Below are 16,024 nucleotides of genomic sequence, written 5' to 3'. Positions count from 1 at the left end.
ACCTAGCAACCATGCGTGAAAATCTTGCGGATGCTTGTGATTTTCACTCAGCCCCATTCACTTCTATGGGGCCTGCGTTATAAACGCACAATATAGAGCATGCTGCGATTTTCATGCAACGCATAAGTGATGCGTGAAAATCACAGCTCATGTGCACAGCCTCATATAAATGAATGGGTCCAGATTCAGTGCGGGTGCAATACGTTCACCTACCGCATTGCACCCGCGCGGAAATCTCGCCCGTGTGAACGCAGCCTTATACATGAAGCTTCTTGAATAATTTCAAGTTGAGTCCTCTACCTTTCTTCACCTGATATTAAAACTAAATGAGAAATTTCCTCTCTAACATAGTATATGTGACTCTGACTTAAAAGATCAATAAAACTCTTCAAAGTGCAGAATTTGTTCCTTGAGTTATAAGTCCCCAATGTTGATCCATAACATTTTTTATTTGTAGCTTATTTATTGACTTTTATACTGCAATTTACTGAAAGCTTCTTCTTATCACTTTGAACTCTAGCATAGGATCTTGCTATAGTGTAGCCCACTGAAGCCATTTATTACAGCAAATACATGATAACTGTGTTAGAAACAACATCATTTCCGTGGAAATAGGTGTAAAACATTTTTTTTTCTTTTTTATTATTTATTTAAAAGAGACTAGGGGAAAAAAGGCATGCATCAATGGAATTTATTTTACTTTGTAATTTTTTTTTTACTTTTAGACTGCTAGACTTTCCACGTACCATGTTAGACCTAGAGTCAGGAATAAAACTCTTGGTAAAACATATATATGAATGTGCATTGTCTTAGGCACATGGACTGAGGCAATATGTTTTGTTGCTGCTGACAAAGGGTGTTTGTTTCATGTCTTAAATGCATTGTACTGTATACTCGGTGCAATTTCAATCCACTCTATCTCAGGGAAATGGGTTTATGATGGGTAAAATACATAAAAAAAAGTGCTGACACATAAAGGAATTGTTGTTTGATTTATTAGGCAGTATGTGTTTGGTAATATCTTAGTGCGGTTCATCAGATTTTGTATAGTTTTTTAGAGAGTGCTTGTTTGTATGAAATATTTTTGATGCATCTTGTTAGGAGATTGAGAGGAGCCCTTGGGATATATGGAAGCAAATTGGCAACGAGATACAATGCACTGCTATGGGTTTTGTAGAGTTTTAGAAATGCAGTTGTACAAAGCAATGATTTATTTATTCATCTTAGGATCAGATGAAAGTTTAGATCAGTATAAGACTGTTCAAATACTTACTTGCTATTACATAACTCTTAAAGATAGTCCTTCACCACCATATTCAGTGATAACACAGGCACAATGTATTGTAGTCCTAGCTCAGCTGGATGTAATGATGCCTTTCACTTAATGATCTGCTTTATTATAGAAAAAAGTACTTAAATGCAAATAACCAGAAAAGTGAACAGAGGATATACCCTTACTCCTGTTGCTTCTTTTGCATCCTTTCTTTCTTGATTGACAGAGCTAGGCGAGATAGTATGCATGCTATGACTATACAGTGAATTTCCCAGTGACATATAGAGAGCAAATAAAACGTGAGATCAGTGGTACATACTGTATAAGAAGCAAGCAAATTACAAATAGACCCAAAGACATTACTGTTTGTTTTCCGCATTATGCCTTTTCTGTGACCCTTAGATTCATTTCTAATATTCTGTTTGCCATCATTCAGTTCCTCTTGAGAGGGGGCATGTACACATATTCTCAACACGGATAAAACCATCAGTTTTTATCCCATCCCTTATTTTGAAAGGCCCTACAGCAGCCCTATAGGCAGTCTCAATTGTGCGTATACCCTTGTGAGGGATCATTAAAATGATGACTAGAGCTATGCATTTTGGTGTGTTCTAAAACTAAGTATAAAACAAATTTTTAGCCACAAATCAATTTGTTCTTATTTATATGTGATATGTGCAATATTGGATAATTAGAAATAGCACAATAAGCTTACCATAATTGTCTATTTATGATAAAGCTAGACTATAACTTTTTTTTATTAAATTTTTTCAGAGCCCATGGGCCAGATGCCATGATTCTTGTTGATGGTCAACCTAGACAAACTAAAGGAGACCTGGGACTGTCCCAGATGTTACACATTGCTACACAGATTGCTTCCGGAATGGTCTATCTTGCATCTCAGCATTTTGTTCATCGAGACCTAGCCACTAGAAATTGCTTGGTGGGAGCAAACCTTCTTGTGAAGATTGGTGACTTTGGCATGTCAAGAGATGTGTACAGCACGGACTACTACAGGGTAAGGGTAATTATCAATTTGCATTTATATATTAGAGATAAGTAATCATAAGTGTTCTGTAATATCTATTATCTATCTATCTATCTATCTATCTATCTATCTATCTATCTATCTATCTATCTCATATCTATCTATCTCATATCTATCTATCTCATATCTATCTATCTATCTATCTCATATCTATATCATATCTATCTTATATCTATCTCATATCTATATCATATCTATCATCTATCTATCTATCTATCTATCTATCTATCTAATCTGTCTCATATCTATATCATATCTATCTATCTATCTATCTATCTATCTATCTCATATCTAGTTATCTATCTATCTATCTATCTATGTGTAGGCAATGTTATTTTGACAGCAGTTGTGCCAGGATGATCACTTTAATGCAATTTATTGCATTACTGTAATGTGTATTAGTTTTTTCTGCATTACACCTATTAAAATAACAGTGGCTGCATTTTGTATATCATGTTGAATTGTATACAATATTATGAAATACACTCTGAAAGTTGTTCTATCAGTGCATCACCTTGCAGTTTAAAATTGCTGTCCTTGTAAAACTGTTGAACTGTATGTTGAGAGGGTACTTGGGGACTGATCACATCTGTTTCAACCATCCAGATCATGATCATTAGCAGTATCGTTGATCGTGCAGAGCAGGTAACCTACAGTAGAGGAGTAGGGATGAGCAAACCCAAACTGTAAAGTTCGGGTTTGTACCGAATTTTTGGACCCCGGACCCGAGCCCGAACATTTCAGGGTTTGGATTCGGTGTTCGGCGATTTCTTCACACTTTTTGAAAGGCTGCAGAGTTATTATGTGGTAATAACTTTAGAACGCTTTTACTTATCCAAGCCGTTCAGAGATTGTTTTATCGTGACACATTGTACATCATGTTAATGGTAAATATGAGTCAATATGTTTCACCTTTATTTATAAATAAATCCAAAAGTTAGTTTTCTAAATTCGAATCTCTCTGTTTTTAAGACAGATGGTGATACATCATAAAATACTCATTAATTAACATTCACCATACATCTACTTTATGTTGGCATCATTTTAGTAATGTAAATTCATTTTTTTAGGACGTTAGAGAGTTTAGAATTTTTAATTTTTAAGAAAATTTCCAAAATAAATTTTTTTAAGGACCAGTTCATTTCTGAAGTCATTTTGTGGAGCTCACATAATATAAACCACCCATAAATACATTAATTTAGAAACTACACCCCTCAAACTATTCAAAAACTATTTAAAAATGTTGTTAACCCTTCCAAAGGAATTAAATGTCACAGGGGAAATACACCCCAAAGAGAGTCTGTACAGCATTATACTATGCTGTACAGCCTCAGCACAGGTCTGATCATGGGCTATGGAAGACTCGTCAGCTTCTGCAGTCTCCCTCCCCGGTTGTCACATGACCAGAGCTGGGACAGAAGCAGAATAGCACTTCCTGATATGTATACCCTCGTTGAGTGCTGGGGCACTGTATATACAGTGATCTAGAAGGCAGGGACACACAAGAATGGTCCCTGCCTTCTTTATGGGGTGCCCTGCTGCCACTGAGAGTGAGTCCCAGGGCTCAGCAGCTGCACGATTAGCGTGCAGCTGCCATGTCTGAAAGGACATTCTAGAACGTCCATTCAGACATAGACCTGACCTCCCAGGACGTTTATAGTCAATGGGCAGTTGGGAAGTGGTTAAATTAATTAGGACTGCACTGTTTAGTTGGTCTGTATTGTTATTGGCCACATGGATATTAACAAAACAGAGTGACTAAATAGTATAGTCTTAATTAGTTAAGTTAGAGCCTACTGTGGCTCATATAGCAATATGGTACCCACGTTTTCATTGCCCTGGGTGTCATAGTTCGCAGTGTATACCTACATGATGTATTTCAGTATATATATGTGTGTAGCTATAGGGCATCATCGGCTGAATATATATCAAAAGAGTATGTTTTGGGAATGTTTGGTCAACATACTTCTGTCAGTACTATGCACATGGCAAGTATATGCCTTGAGCTCCATGTGAGCAGAGCTTAACATTCAAGTCTTGATGTAAATGAGTGCTATAAAATATGTTTTTGTGTAGTAGTGTAGACTTTGTAGTTATTTTCACATTTTATTACTGGAGTCGATAGTGTACTATACCGTACATCCAATATGAAATGGAATGAATGCTTCAAAATCCTGTGAAATGTCTGTATCTGTTGTATAGGTTTTCGAAACACTGAGCTGTTATGCAAAATAATGGTAAAAAAAAAAGGGATAATGGATAAAAATACAACATACTGAAAATAGAGAAGATAATGTCCTGTTAGATTTACATGGGAGTATAGAAAAGCTACAAATGTGTGAATGAGCCAATTCTCCTGATATGTCTGTTTCAGTAAATGCTTGCATTCCCTATATAATTTAGAATATTTTTTTAGGATAAATTCAATTTGCCTTGAAGCCAAATTTCCTTGTGCTTCGTGTTAGTGAATCGATTTAACTTAAAATAGTTTAAAAAAAAAAAACATACTTCCCTCCTCCATTTGCTCGGGACGGGCCGTCTTGATTGAAGCGCTTGTCATGAAGCAAATATTTTTGTAAAATTCATTGAATTTATCATGAGGGGGAAATTTGAAGTCAGTTTTACTTGAGACTCCATTGGAGTACAATGTCACATCTACCAAATGTTTCATTTTACTTCATAAATTTGTCTTATACCTTGAACACGTTGTCTAGAAAAGGTCTTCCAGTTTTCTTACTCTACCCCACTACTGTAGTGAGATTATGACTTTTTTGCAAATTTTTTTAAAAAAATAAATGATAAATCTGGAGTAAAACTCATTAACATAGCCACATTCCCACTCACACTTCCACACTGGAATGAGTAGTTTAAAATGCAAAAAGTCAAAAATTTTGCCCATTTTGTAACTTTTTGAAGACAGAATTCTGAAGTAAAGGCGTGATAAATCAGGCCCTTTGGTTTTTCTTTTTTTGTAATTTAGTTACTTATTTATTCCTGTTTAAAACTTTGTATCAAAGAAGAAACTTTATATCAGTGTTCCCCAGACTTTGGTTTTCCAGCTGTTGCAAAGGGGCAGCTTTCAGTATTATAGAAGTTGCAGTTATATAGGGATTTTAGTGCATGTACGTTACGTTTCTTACAGAGGAATAGTCACCATGAAATGCAGTACAATCGGCAGGCATTATGTTGTAGAGGAGGAGGGGCTGAGCAGATTAATATATCATTTTGTAGAAAATATTCAGTAAAACTTGTAATTTATATCTCTTCTCTTTCTGACTTACTTATACACAAGAGGTGTTATCAGTAATTGCTAGTATTCTCTGTTTAATGCCTCTTTCACACGAGCGTGACGGATAAGGTCCGGATGCGTTCAGGGTGCGTTCAGTGAAACTCGCACCATATTATAAGTTCAGTCAGTTTTGTCTGCAATTGCGTTCAGTTCAGTTTTTTCAGCATGAGTGCAATGCTTTTTGATGTGGTGTGATAAACAACTGAAGGTTTACAAACAACTTTTCCTAGCAACCATTATTGAAAAATGCTGATGCAATGCGTTTTCCGGATACAGTGCGTTTTTTTTTTACTGAAGCCCCATACACTTCTATGGGGCTAGGGCTGCATGAAAAATGCAGAATATAGAACATGCTGCATTTTTCATGCAACACAGAACTGATGCGTGGAAAAAAACACAGACACATTGAAATGATGGGTCAGGATTCAGTACGGGTGTTCACGTCACGCATTGCACCCGCACAGAAAACTCGTTTGTGTAAAAGGGCCCTAAGGGCTCATTCAGATGAACGTATGTGTTTTGTGGTCTGCAAATTGCAGATCCGCAAAACAAAGATACCGGCCGTGTGCATTGCGTATTTTGCACTCAGCAGGCCCTATGATAGAAATACTTATTCATGTCCCCAATTAAAGACAAGAATAAGACATGCTCTATCTTTTTAGTAGGGCCTCGAAAAGGAAGTGCTGTCTGCATCTTTTGCAACACCATTAAAATGGAAGGGTTTGCATCCATTCCACAAAATTGCATAATACGGAAACATAAATACGGTCATCTGAATTAACCCTAAATGTATACACAGGGATTGCTATCTGTCACCAATAACACCTCCCCTGTCTACAAGGAAGTTAGAAAACACAGAAATTTAAATTTATAGTTTACAAGTTTTACTGAATCCTTTTGCAAAAAATTATATATCAATCCTCCTGCCCAATATGCTGCCTGCTGATTGTTCTGCATTTCAAGATTTCAGGGTCTCTTTAAAGTGAATTGTTCTAATTACCTAACTTTGTATAACTGTGGTGTTATTGGGTATTTAAATATGCTGTATAAACCAGATGTGTGTTTCGCTCTGGATGTAGTTGTCAGAGTGAAACATGCTTTTTTTCTCTAAAACCTTTTAATGAAAGGTGTTGTTCAAAGTGCTAAGGGATGACAGTATACAGAGAAACATGTACCAAGAAGAGAGTAAAATGCTGGTAATGGATGACCAACAATAACCGTGATAGAAGGTGGTAAGAAGGACTTTGTTGTAAAGGCTACTTGTGTGCCAAGAGCAATGTGAATAGAATTATTGTCCGTTGGCTATTATTTATTCAGCTCTGAAACTTGTTCCGCATTTCCTTGCAATAGATCAGTTATTCTGTAGAAGCTAGTTAAAAGTCACTGTATTCCAGTAGTTTATGAGATTGTGTGTTTTAAAATATCCCCAGATGACTCTGTGACACTAAAAGACATTACATTATACTGGAAGGCATCAAAATGTAAGACGGAAAGAATAAACATAGAGTAAATGACGCCAGCTCCGGCACCTTATAACTGCCTAGCCCCTCAGAGCTTTGTGTGCTATAAGAAGCCATATGGAGCAGACTGAGACCTCTCAGGCCTAATCTGTGTGAAAAGTGCATATGTTAAAAAAAAAATCCCGTATGTTTGAGAAAGTGTAGCAGAACATTAAATGATTTGGTAATTAAAAGAATGACTGTCCTTTCCATCACAGTCCCTACTGGGTGATCCTGAAGGGATATTTGGAAAAGTGGCCTGTGCCGCATCGTTAATGCTTCAGAACTGAAGTAGCTGCATTAGTCCCTCTGGAATAATGAAACTTGACTCAGCCAAATGATTTCACATTGAGCTTCATCCTTCCTTTTGTATATTCCCCCAGAGAAACCTTTATCATTTTCTTCGCACAGTCAACTCACTATTACACTGCAGAAGAGGGACCACACAGAAAACTTTGTTCTATAAAGCACTGTGTCTCCTGGGTGCCACCTGATGTATTTTACTGTGAATAGTGCTAATTGTTTCCAGCAGATTTTTAGATCACATCCAAATGATTTTTTTTTCTCCCTCATTTCACTTTGGAAGTAGAGTAGAATTCACAATGTGAGACTGCTCCATTTCAATACCTCTAGTTAAATTACTTGGGCATCCATTGATTATCTAAAAAAAAAAAAAAAAAAGATTCTTGGTAAAGTAGGATGGTGTACTTTTTCAGAGAGGTGCCTCATTTAATGACATTAGCCCAAAATTGATATAGTTTAAATAGTTCTTGAGACTTTATTTTACAATAGTTGGCTGGCCCACCCTATTTCAGCATTCTTACACTGTAATCTGCCTCACCCTCTTGCAGCAGTCTGGCAGTGTAATCTGGCTCGCCCTCTTGCAGCAGTCTGGCAGTGTAATCTGGCTCGCACTCTTGCATCAGTCTGGCAGTGTAATCTGGCTCACCCTTTAGCAGCAGTCTGACAATGTAATATGGCCTATTTCTTAACAGTGTATAGGACTCCCCTCAACAGAGAGACTATGTTGTCAGCAAACTAAGTGAAATTGTGTATAAGGGGAACAAATACCATACCCTTTTGGATAGGAAAAATGTTGTCATAATAGGCAGCCAGTTTTGATGTTTATCTGTCCTCTGTATATAGAATTGTAGGAAGGTTTGACCAGTAAAGGTCCAGACATTGTCAGCATTCACTTTATTTTTGTATTTTATTTTTAAATTAATATTGGTGTTGTCCGAACACAAAAAGTGCTCGGGTGCTTGAGTAGAACACGTTGGGATGCTTGGCTGCTCTACCGAGCACCTGGAGGGTGTCTGGTTCATAGGAAAAGGTTAGAAATTGATGGAAAAAACACTAAAATGGTTTGGAAACAGCATGGAGAGGATGTCTGGATGCATCTTGGACTCCCAGGTCGCTGCTGGGAATGATGTTGTCCAAGTAGTACACCACTTTTACAGACTGACAATAATACACACAAAACCGAAGATAAAATAGATTTTAGAGGAAAATTTGTTAGGAAACATTCTTTCCTGTATATTTACTTGTATATAAAATGCAAGTGCTGCCAAAAATTGCAAGGAAGAGGCACTCTGATACATCCTGTATATCACATAGGAGGGCCTCATTCACATTGTGGTACAATTGTTCAGGTAGTGGGACTCCTACACTCATAAAGCCTATGCACTAAGGGAAAAGGCTGCCAAAAATTACAAGGTACCAGCACTCCTACATCCTTTATTACACATAAAGGAGGGCATCATACACACCCTTGAAAAATGATGATTGATGGCCTGCTGGTGACCCTCAAAAACATTAGGAGCAAGGGCCTGCTAGTTACCTTCTAAAACATTAGGGGCAAGGGCCTGCTGCTGATCTGACCATCTAAAACATTAGGGGTGAGGGTCTGCTGCTGAGCTGACCATCTAAAACATTAGGATGAGGGCCTGCTGCTGAGCTGATTATCTAAAAAATGTTGTGGGCGAGGACCTGCTGCCAAGCTGACCATATACAAAATATTATGGGTGAGGGCCTGCTGCCGAGCTGACCATCTAAAAATTTAGGTGTGAGGGTCTGCAGCTGAGCTGACCCTTGAAAACATTAAGGTTGAGGTCCTGCTGGTGACCCTCAAAAATATTATAGGTGAGGGCCTGCTGGTGACCCTCTAAAACATTATGGGTGAGGGCCCACTGCTGAACTGACCCTCTAAAACATTAGGAGTGAGGGCAGCCTAATAAGCATGTTGATATGATGAAGGAGGAGGAGGATGACGAGAAAAGGGAGATTGAACCATATATCCTTTTTAGTGGTGGAAGGGGTGCATGGGAATACAGTGTATTTAATACACCATAAAAGCTACATTTAGAGTGCCTTTATGTTCAGCTGCTTTCCTCTGGTGGGGTAGAGAAGTCAGGGGCAATTCAGGCCTTGTTCATTTTTATAAGAGTCAACCGGTCAGCATTTTCAGTTAACAGGCGGATGCGCTTATCAGTTATTATCCCCCCAGCAGCACTAAATACATGTTCTGACAAAACGCTGGCAGCGGGGCAGGCCAGCACCTCCAAGGCGTAGAGCGCCAGTTCATGCCATGTGTCCAGCTTGGACAACCAATAGTTGTAAGGCACACAGGGATCACTGAGGATGCTGACACGGTCTGCTACGTACTTCTTCACCATCTTCCAAAATGTTTCCCTCCTTGTAACACTAGGCCGACCATCAGGTTGAGGGTGCTGGCGGGGTGTCATAAAACTGTCCCAGGCCTTGGAAAGTGTTGCCCTCCATCTGTTGGAACTGCTGTGCGTTCTACTCGTCTCACTTCCTTGATTGGCCAAGGAACTCTGTATTCTGCAGCCAATGTTGTCAGCTGGAAATTTTTGGAGCAATTTTTTCACAAGGACCTTCTGGTATTACACCATTTTGCTCATCCTCTCCACCACAGGAATGACAGATGAGAAGTTTTCTTTGAGCGGGGGTCGAGAAGAGTGAACAACCAGTAATCGGTGTTGGCCAAAATGCGTACAACGCGTGAGTCACGGGCAAGGCAGCCTAACATAAAGTAAGCCATATGGGCCAGAGTCCTAGACAAAACTTTGCTGTCCTCATCAGGAGAATGATTCTCAATTTCCTCATCCTCTTCCTCCTCTTCTACCCATCCACGCTGAACAAATGGAAAAAAACTTCCATGGGTACTACCCTCTGTAGCGGAGGCAACCATCTCCTGCTCCTCCTCCTGCTCATCATCATCCAATTTGTGCTGAGAAGATGTCTTCCCACATTTCCACTTCTTCCACATTCAACGCGTTCACCTTAATTGTGAGCAGCGAGCGTTTAAAAAGACACAGAAGTGGGATGGTTACGCTGATAATAGCGTTATCAACGCTCACCATCTGTGTTGATTCCTCAACGTTGGTTAAAACCTCACAGAGGTCTGACATCAATGCCCACTCATCACTTGTGAAGAGCGGAAGCTAACTGGAAAGGCCACGACCATGTTGCAGCTTGTATTCCACTACTGCCCTCTGTCGGTGAGCTGGCAATTGCAAGCGCTGCTGCAGCATTGCCAGACCAATGGAAGCTGTTGATGACTTGCGGAAATGGGCACATACACGGCACACCTTCACCAGTAGCTCAGGAAAATTGGGGTAGGTATTGAGAAACCGCTAAACCACTAGGTTGCGCACATGGGATAGGCATGGTATGTGTGTGAGCTTGCCGAGCTCCAAAGCCGCCACTAAGTTACGGCCATTATCAGACACAACCATGCCTGGTTCTAGGTTGAGTGGCGAGAACCACATCTTAGTCTAGTCCCTTATCCCCTGCCATAGCTCTGCGGCAGTGTGCTGTTTGTCACCTAAGCAGATCAGTTTAAGCACGGCCTGTTGCCGCTTCCCCACTGCAGTGCTTCTAGCTACTGACTGATGTCTGACTGGTGCTGCAAGATGATTATTCAGAGGTGGAAGTGAAGGAGGAGGCGGAGGAGGAGAAGGGGGAGTTGCAGCCACTAACGTAGGTGGTGGCGGAAACCCTGATGGAAGTAGGGCCCGCAATCTTTGGCGTCGGTAGCACCTGTGCCATCCCAAGGTACGAGTCGCTCTTGACCTCCACAACCTTCACCCAGTCTGCCATCAGGGAAATTTAGCGACCCTGGCCAAAATCACTTGTCCATGTGTCAGTCATTAAGTGGACCTCCCCAATAACTGTATTGGTCAGGGCACAGGTGATGTCACAGGACACATGCTTGTGTAAGGCTGGGACTGCTCACCGTGAAAAATATTGGTGGCTGGGGACAGAGTACCACAGGAAAGCCACAGCCATCAGGCGCCGCCTAAATGGCAACATTTCCAGGGCCAGCAATTTGGAAAGGTGTGCATTTAGTGCTTTGGTCTGTGGGTGGGTGGCTGGGTATTTGCGCTTTCGTTCAAAGGCCTGGGGTATAGACATCTGTACGCTGCGCTGGGGCACAGAAGTGGATGTGCTAGCTGATGGTGCTTGCAAAGGTCCAGGTGCATGGTGGGAGGCATCTGGGCCTGCATCTTGGACAGGGGATTGGCGAGCACGTAACACAGGGAAAGAGGAGGCAATGGTGTGACCCGCAGACACTGGTTGTGGACCCAGGCGTTCGTACCACCTATTAGAATGCTTTGATGCCATGTGGAAGATCATGCTGGTGGTAGTGAGGTTGCTAGTGTTCACATCCCTGCTCATTTTGGTACGGCATAGGTTGAAAATGACAATTCTTTTATCGTCCGCACTTTCCTCAAAAAAGCGCCAGACTGCGGAACACCTACCCCTTGGCAAGGGAGATTGTTGCAAGGGTGTGCTCCAAGGAACAGTTGTGGGCCTGTTTGGTGTGGCCCACCTTCTCCCTTTTGCCACCCCACTGCCTCTTCCAGCCTGTTGCGGTGCTGCAGATCCCTTCCCCTCTGTACTGATTTCCTCGCTCGACTTGCCACCTTCCCAGGTTGGGTCAGTGACTTCATCGTCCAGCACCTCCTCTTCCACTTTCTCACTCTGATCATCCTCCTGACTTGACCTAACAACAACCTCAGTTATTGACAACTGTGCCTCATCCTAATCATGAACCACTTGAGACACTAATTGTGGCTGACTTATTGGCAACCAGAGGTTGCACAACATTTTTTTCCGGAAGAGTAAAAATACTCCTCTGACCATTTCTAAAGAGTATTTTTAGCCGAGGAGGAGTATGAAAATTGTAGTTATTCATATATATATATATATATATATATATATATGAGAATAAACACACCACAGCACATCCGATAGTGAAAAGATTGGTGGGATCCTTTATTCACCCAAGCAGCGACGTTTCGGTCCGCTTACTGGGACCATTTTCAAGCTTGAAAATGGTCCCAGCAAGCAGACCGAAACGTCGCTGCTTGGGTGACTAAAGGATCCCACCAATCTTTTCACTATCGGATGTGCTGTGGTGTGTTTATTCTCTTAGTTATTTGACACTTTGGTCGAGTGTCGACATCGCTGGCACCCACTACTTGCTACAAGGTGTGCTGCCCTGAACTCCCGTCATATATATATATATATATATATATATATATATATGATACGTAGGCTTATATAACATTAAGGGGTTGCTATTCTTACAGGGAAACCATTACCAGTCTTCTCTATAATGTCTTCCATGCAGAATTAGCAAATTTTGACCATTTTAAATTTCTCTCTCAGACTGAATCACTACCTTTCTTTAATCACCAAATCATGTCATGTAGGGATCGAAGCAGTAGACTGTACAAAACTCTATGCAATAAGAATTGAACAGGGACGTCTGGTGGATGTGGCAGGGAGCAGTAGTGGTCTGCTGGCAGTGGGTGGGGTCTGGGACGAATATACAGGAGGCAGTTATAGGACAGTCTTATACACAATATATTGGACTGTTGCACAGTATAATGTACCCTATAGTCTTCTCTGTGATCTCTGGAAAGTGTGCTCCATATGGGAAAATAGACCTCTGGTCTAGAGTACTTACATAGAGAAACTAATAGCCAAGAGGCTAAAGAAAACCCTGCTTCTTATGTTAAACCATAACTTTAATTTGATTGCTCTGATACCTGAACACCAAAAGGAAAAAAAGAATTAAAAAAATCTGCTGTTTCTCTAGATGACTTTATGTTAATAGTAGTGTTAATAGAGTCTCGAGGGTTTATAAAACCAGGTACCCTACTTTTATAAACCTTTGAGACTCTATTAACACTACTATCAACATAACTAATTAACATAACACAACTATTTTAAAAACCTGCTGTTTCTCTAGATGACCTTATGTTGATAGTAGTGTTAATAAAGTCCTAAAAGCTTATACAAGTAGGGTACTTGCTTTTATAGACCCTTGAGACTCTATTAACACTACTATCAACATAAGGTCATCTAGTAGAAAAAACAGCAGGTTTTTAAAATTCATTTTTTCCTTTTGGTGTTTAGGTATCAGAGCAATCAAATGAAAGTTATGATTTAACATAAGAAGCAGGGTTTTCTTTAGCTTCTTGGCTATTAGTTTTCCATTGATAAGCCTCCAAATGGCGCTCTCAGCAGCAGATAGAAGCCTGCAGGGCACTTCTGGTGTGACATCACCTGGGCACAAGCCTGACACTTCCCTCATTGTCTTTGCTCCACAGAAGCTCCATTCCCGCCATGCTTTCCCTTCATCAGGAGCCGGCAATGGCGCAGAATGGTTGCTGCTGTGTGTTGAGCGCGCGGGTGAAGATTGGCCAATGGCACGGCAGCCTGTTAATACTGACAAATCAGCAGCCTCCTCTCTAATAACAAAGTTCTGTACTTTGAGAAGCTTTGTAATTGCATTGCTGTGCTGCCTGTGCCGTTCACAGCGCTTAGTGCTACTCATGAATGGCAGTGAAATCATTGTGCGTATTCATACGCATCAGACTTTTTAGGGAGTAAAACTGCCTGTACAGGCGTCTATGACGCTTGTACAGGCGTTATTGTGACCGCTGTTGGCAACTGTGTCTCATCATCATCATCCACATCGTGAAACACTAATAGCCGTTCCCCATCGTCATCTTCTTCTGACTGTGGATGCTCCAGAGTTTGGGAATCAGGGAACAAGATTTCCTCATGTCCCTCTTCAAGCAGGCTTGGCGAGAGACCCAAATTAAGGAATGGCAATGAAAACAGCTCCTCGGATTATCCTAGTCTGGGATCACTTGTTTGCCAAGACTCTCCATGGTGGGTGGAAGGAGTATCAGGGTGAGGATTCTGTTGACCAGACTCTTGGCTACTGAGACTGGACTTTGTGGAAGACAGGGTGGTGCTTAACCGACTGGAAGCATTATCTGCTGCAATCCAACCGACCACCTGGTCGCACTGGTTTGACTTCGAGAGTGGTGTCCTGCGCAGCCCTGCATGGGACATGAAGCTAGGTATCGTGGATGAGTGTGTTTCTTGTGCTCTGGCAGCAGGCACAGTTCGCCACGGCCTCTGCATGCACCATCAGCAGCACGGCCTCTTCCCCGTCCCTTGCTGCTTGCCTTGCGGATATTAAATAATATATATGTGCTTTCAAGTATGTCACACGTACAGTAGCGCAGGTGTTGTAAGTGTATGCGCAAAAAAAGTACACAGAATGTCACAGATATTTCTAGGACGCTCACATGTTAAACAGAAGGTATAGCGCAAGTAATTTCGCTGTCACCACCGGCTAATGCAAAATTGCACTGAAAGACTGTCACTGATACTTAGGATACACAAACGTTATACAGGAGGTATAGCGCAAGTAATGTCGCTGTCACCACCGGCTAATAAAATATTACACTGAATTAATGTCACTGATATTTAGGATGGGTAAACGTTATATAGGAGATGTAGCGCAGGTAATGTCACTGTCACAAGCAGCAAAATTTAGACTGAATGTTACTGTTATTTTGAATGCGCAAACATTATACAGGAGATGTAGCGCAGGTAATTTAACTGTCCGCAGCGGACACCCTCTACAGAAAAAGTACACTGGATGTAACAGATATTTTTAGGCTGTGCACACGTTAGACAGGAGATGTAGCGCAGATAATGTCGCTGTCTGCAGCTGCCAAACAATTGCAAGCTATTTACCGCAGGTTGCACTAAAAGTATATATTGCTGCCAAATACAAATATAGTCCTTAAAGGGAATTTTGGGTCTCTAACAAGTTGGGTCTCTCTCCCTTCTGCTCTCCAGTTCTCCCTGACTAATATTGAGCCGAACACGTGTCATTGGGTGCTATATATGCTATGCTGCGTAGCATCCAACAAACGTGGGGGGGAGGAGACTCCAGTATCGCGCTTGAACACACGCAGTAATTGGCTGAACACTGCAATGTTTATGTCTATTTTAAGAAATTATATTTATCTTATTTCAAATTATTGCAAAATGATATTAAGCTGTCAAGGACTACCTACTATATATGATGGGCAGTCTAAGTCCTTTTATTAAAACCCATGAATTATATAAACACAACACGAGTTTAAGAAGCCTACCTGAGCAATTGGGCAGTCAGTTGCCCAGCAGCCAGAGGCTACCAAGAACCCCAGAGAGAAGACAAAAGTGTTTTGGTACTAGGGCTGAGTTCACGTCAGCGTTCAGCCTTTCCGTTCCCCTGCTCCGTTATAGGAGCAGGAGAACGGAAAGGACGGATTTGAGCACACGCAGTATTTGGCTGAACACGGCGATGTTAATGTCTATTTTAAGAAATTATATTTATCTTATTTCAAATTATTGCAAAATGATATTAAGCTGTCAAGGACTACCTACTATATATGATGGGAAGTCTAAGTCCTTTTATTAAAACCCATGAATTATATAAACACAACACGAGTAGAGTTGAGCGAACACCTGGATGTTCGGGTTCGAGAAGTTCGGCCGAACATCCCGGAAATGTTCGGGTTCGGGATCCG

At 40.9% G+C, this 16,024-nt stretch overlaps 1 protein-coding gene across 2 annotated transcripts in view; it reads left to right on the top strand.

Moving 5' to 3' along the window:
- The window catches only part of NTRK3 (neurotrophic receptor tyrosine kinase 3), a 774,406-nt gene that overhangs the window by 720,658 nt on the left and 37,724 nt on the right, over nt 1-16,024 (top strand). The window contains exon 16 of one of the 2 annotated variants that reach the window (XM_044279460.1): nt 2,048-2,291. In XM_044279460.1, the coding sequence (XP_044135395.1) occupies nt 2,048-2,291 (244 nt within the window). Of the gene's footprint in view, nt 1-2,047; nt 2,298-16,024 lie in introns of both variants that reach the window. The other variant, XM_044279461.1, reaches the window with a different exon arrangement.

Source organism: Bufo gargarizans, chromosome 2 (genome assembly GCF_014858855.1).
Source record: "Bufo gargarizans isolate SCDJY-AF-19 chromosome 2, ASM1485885v1, whole genome shotgun sequence".
Taxonomy (NCBI): Eukaryota; Metazoa; Chordata; class Amphibia; order Anura; family Bufonidae; genus Bufo; species Bufo gargarizans.
Note: the sequence above shows the minus strand (reverse complement) of the source record. Positions and strands in the feature narration are given on the sequence as shown.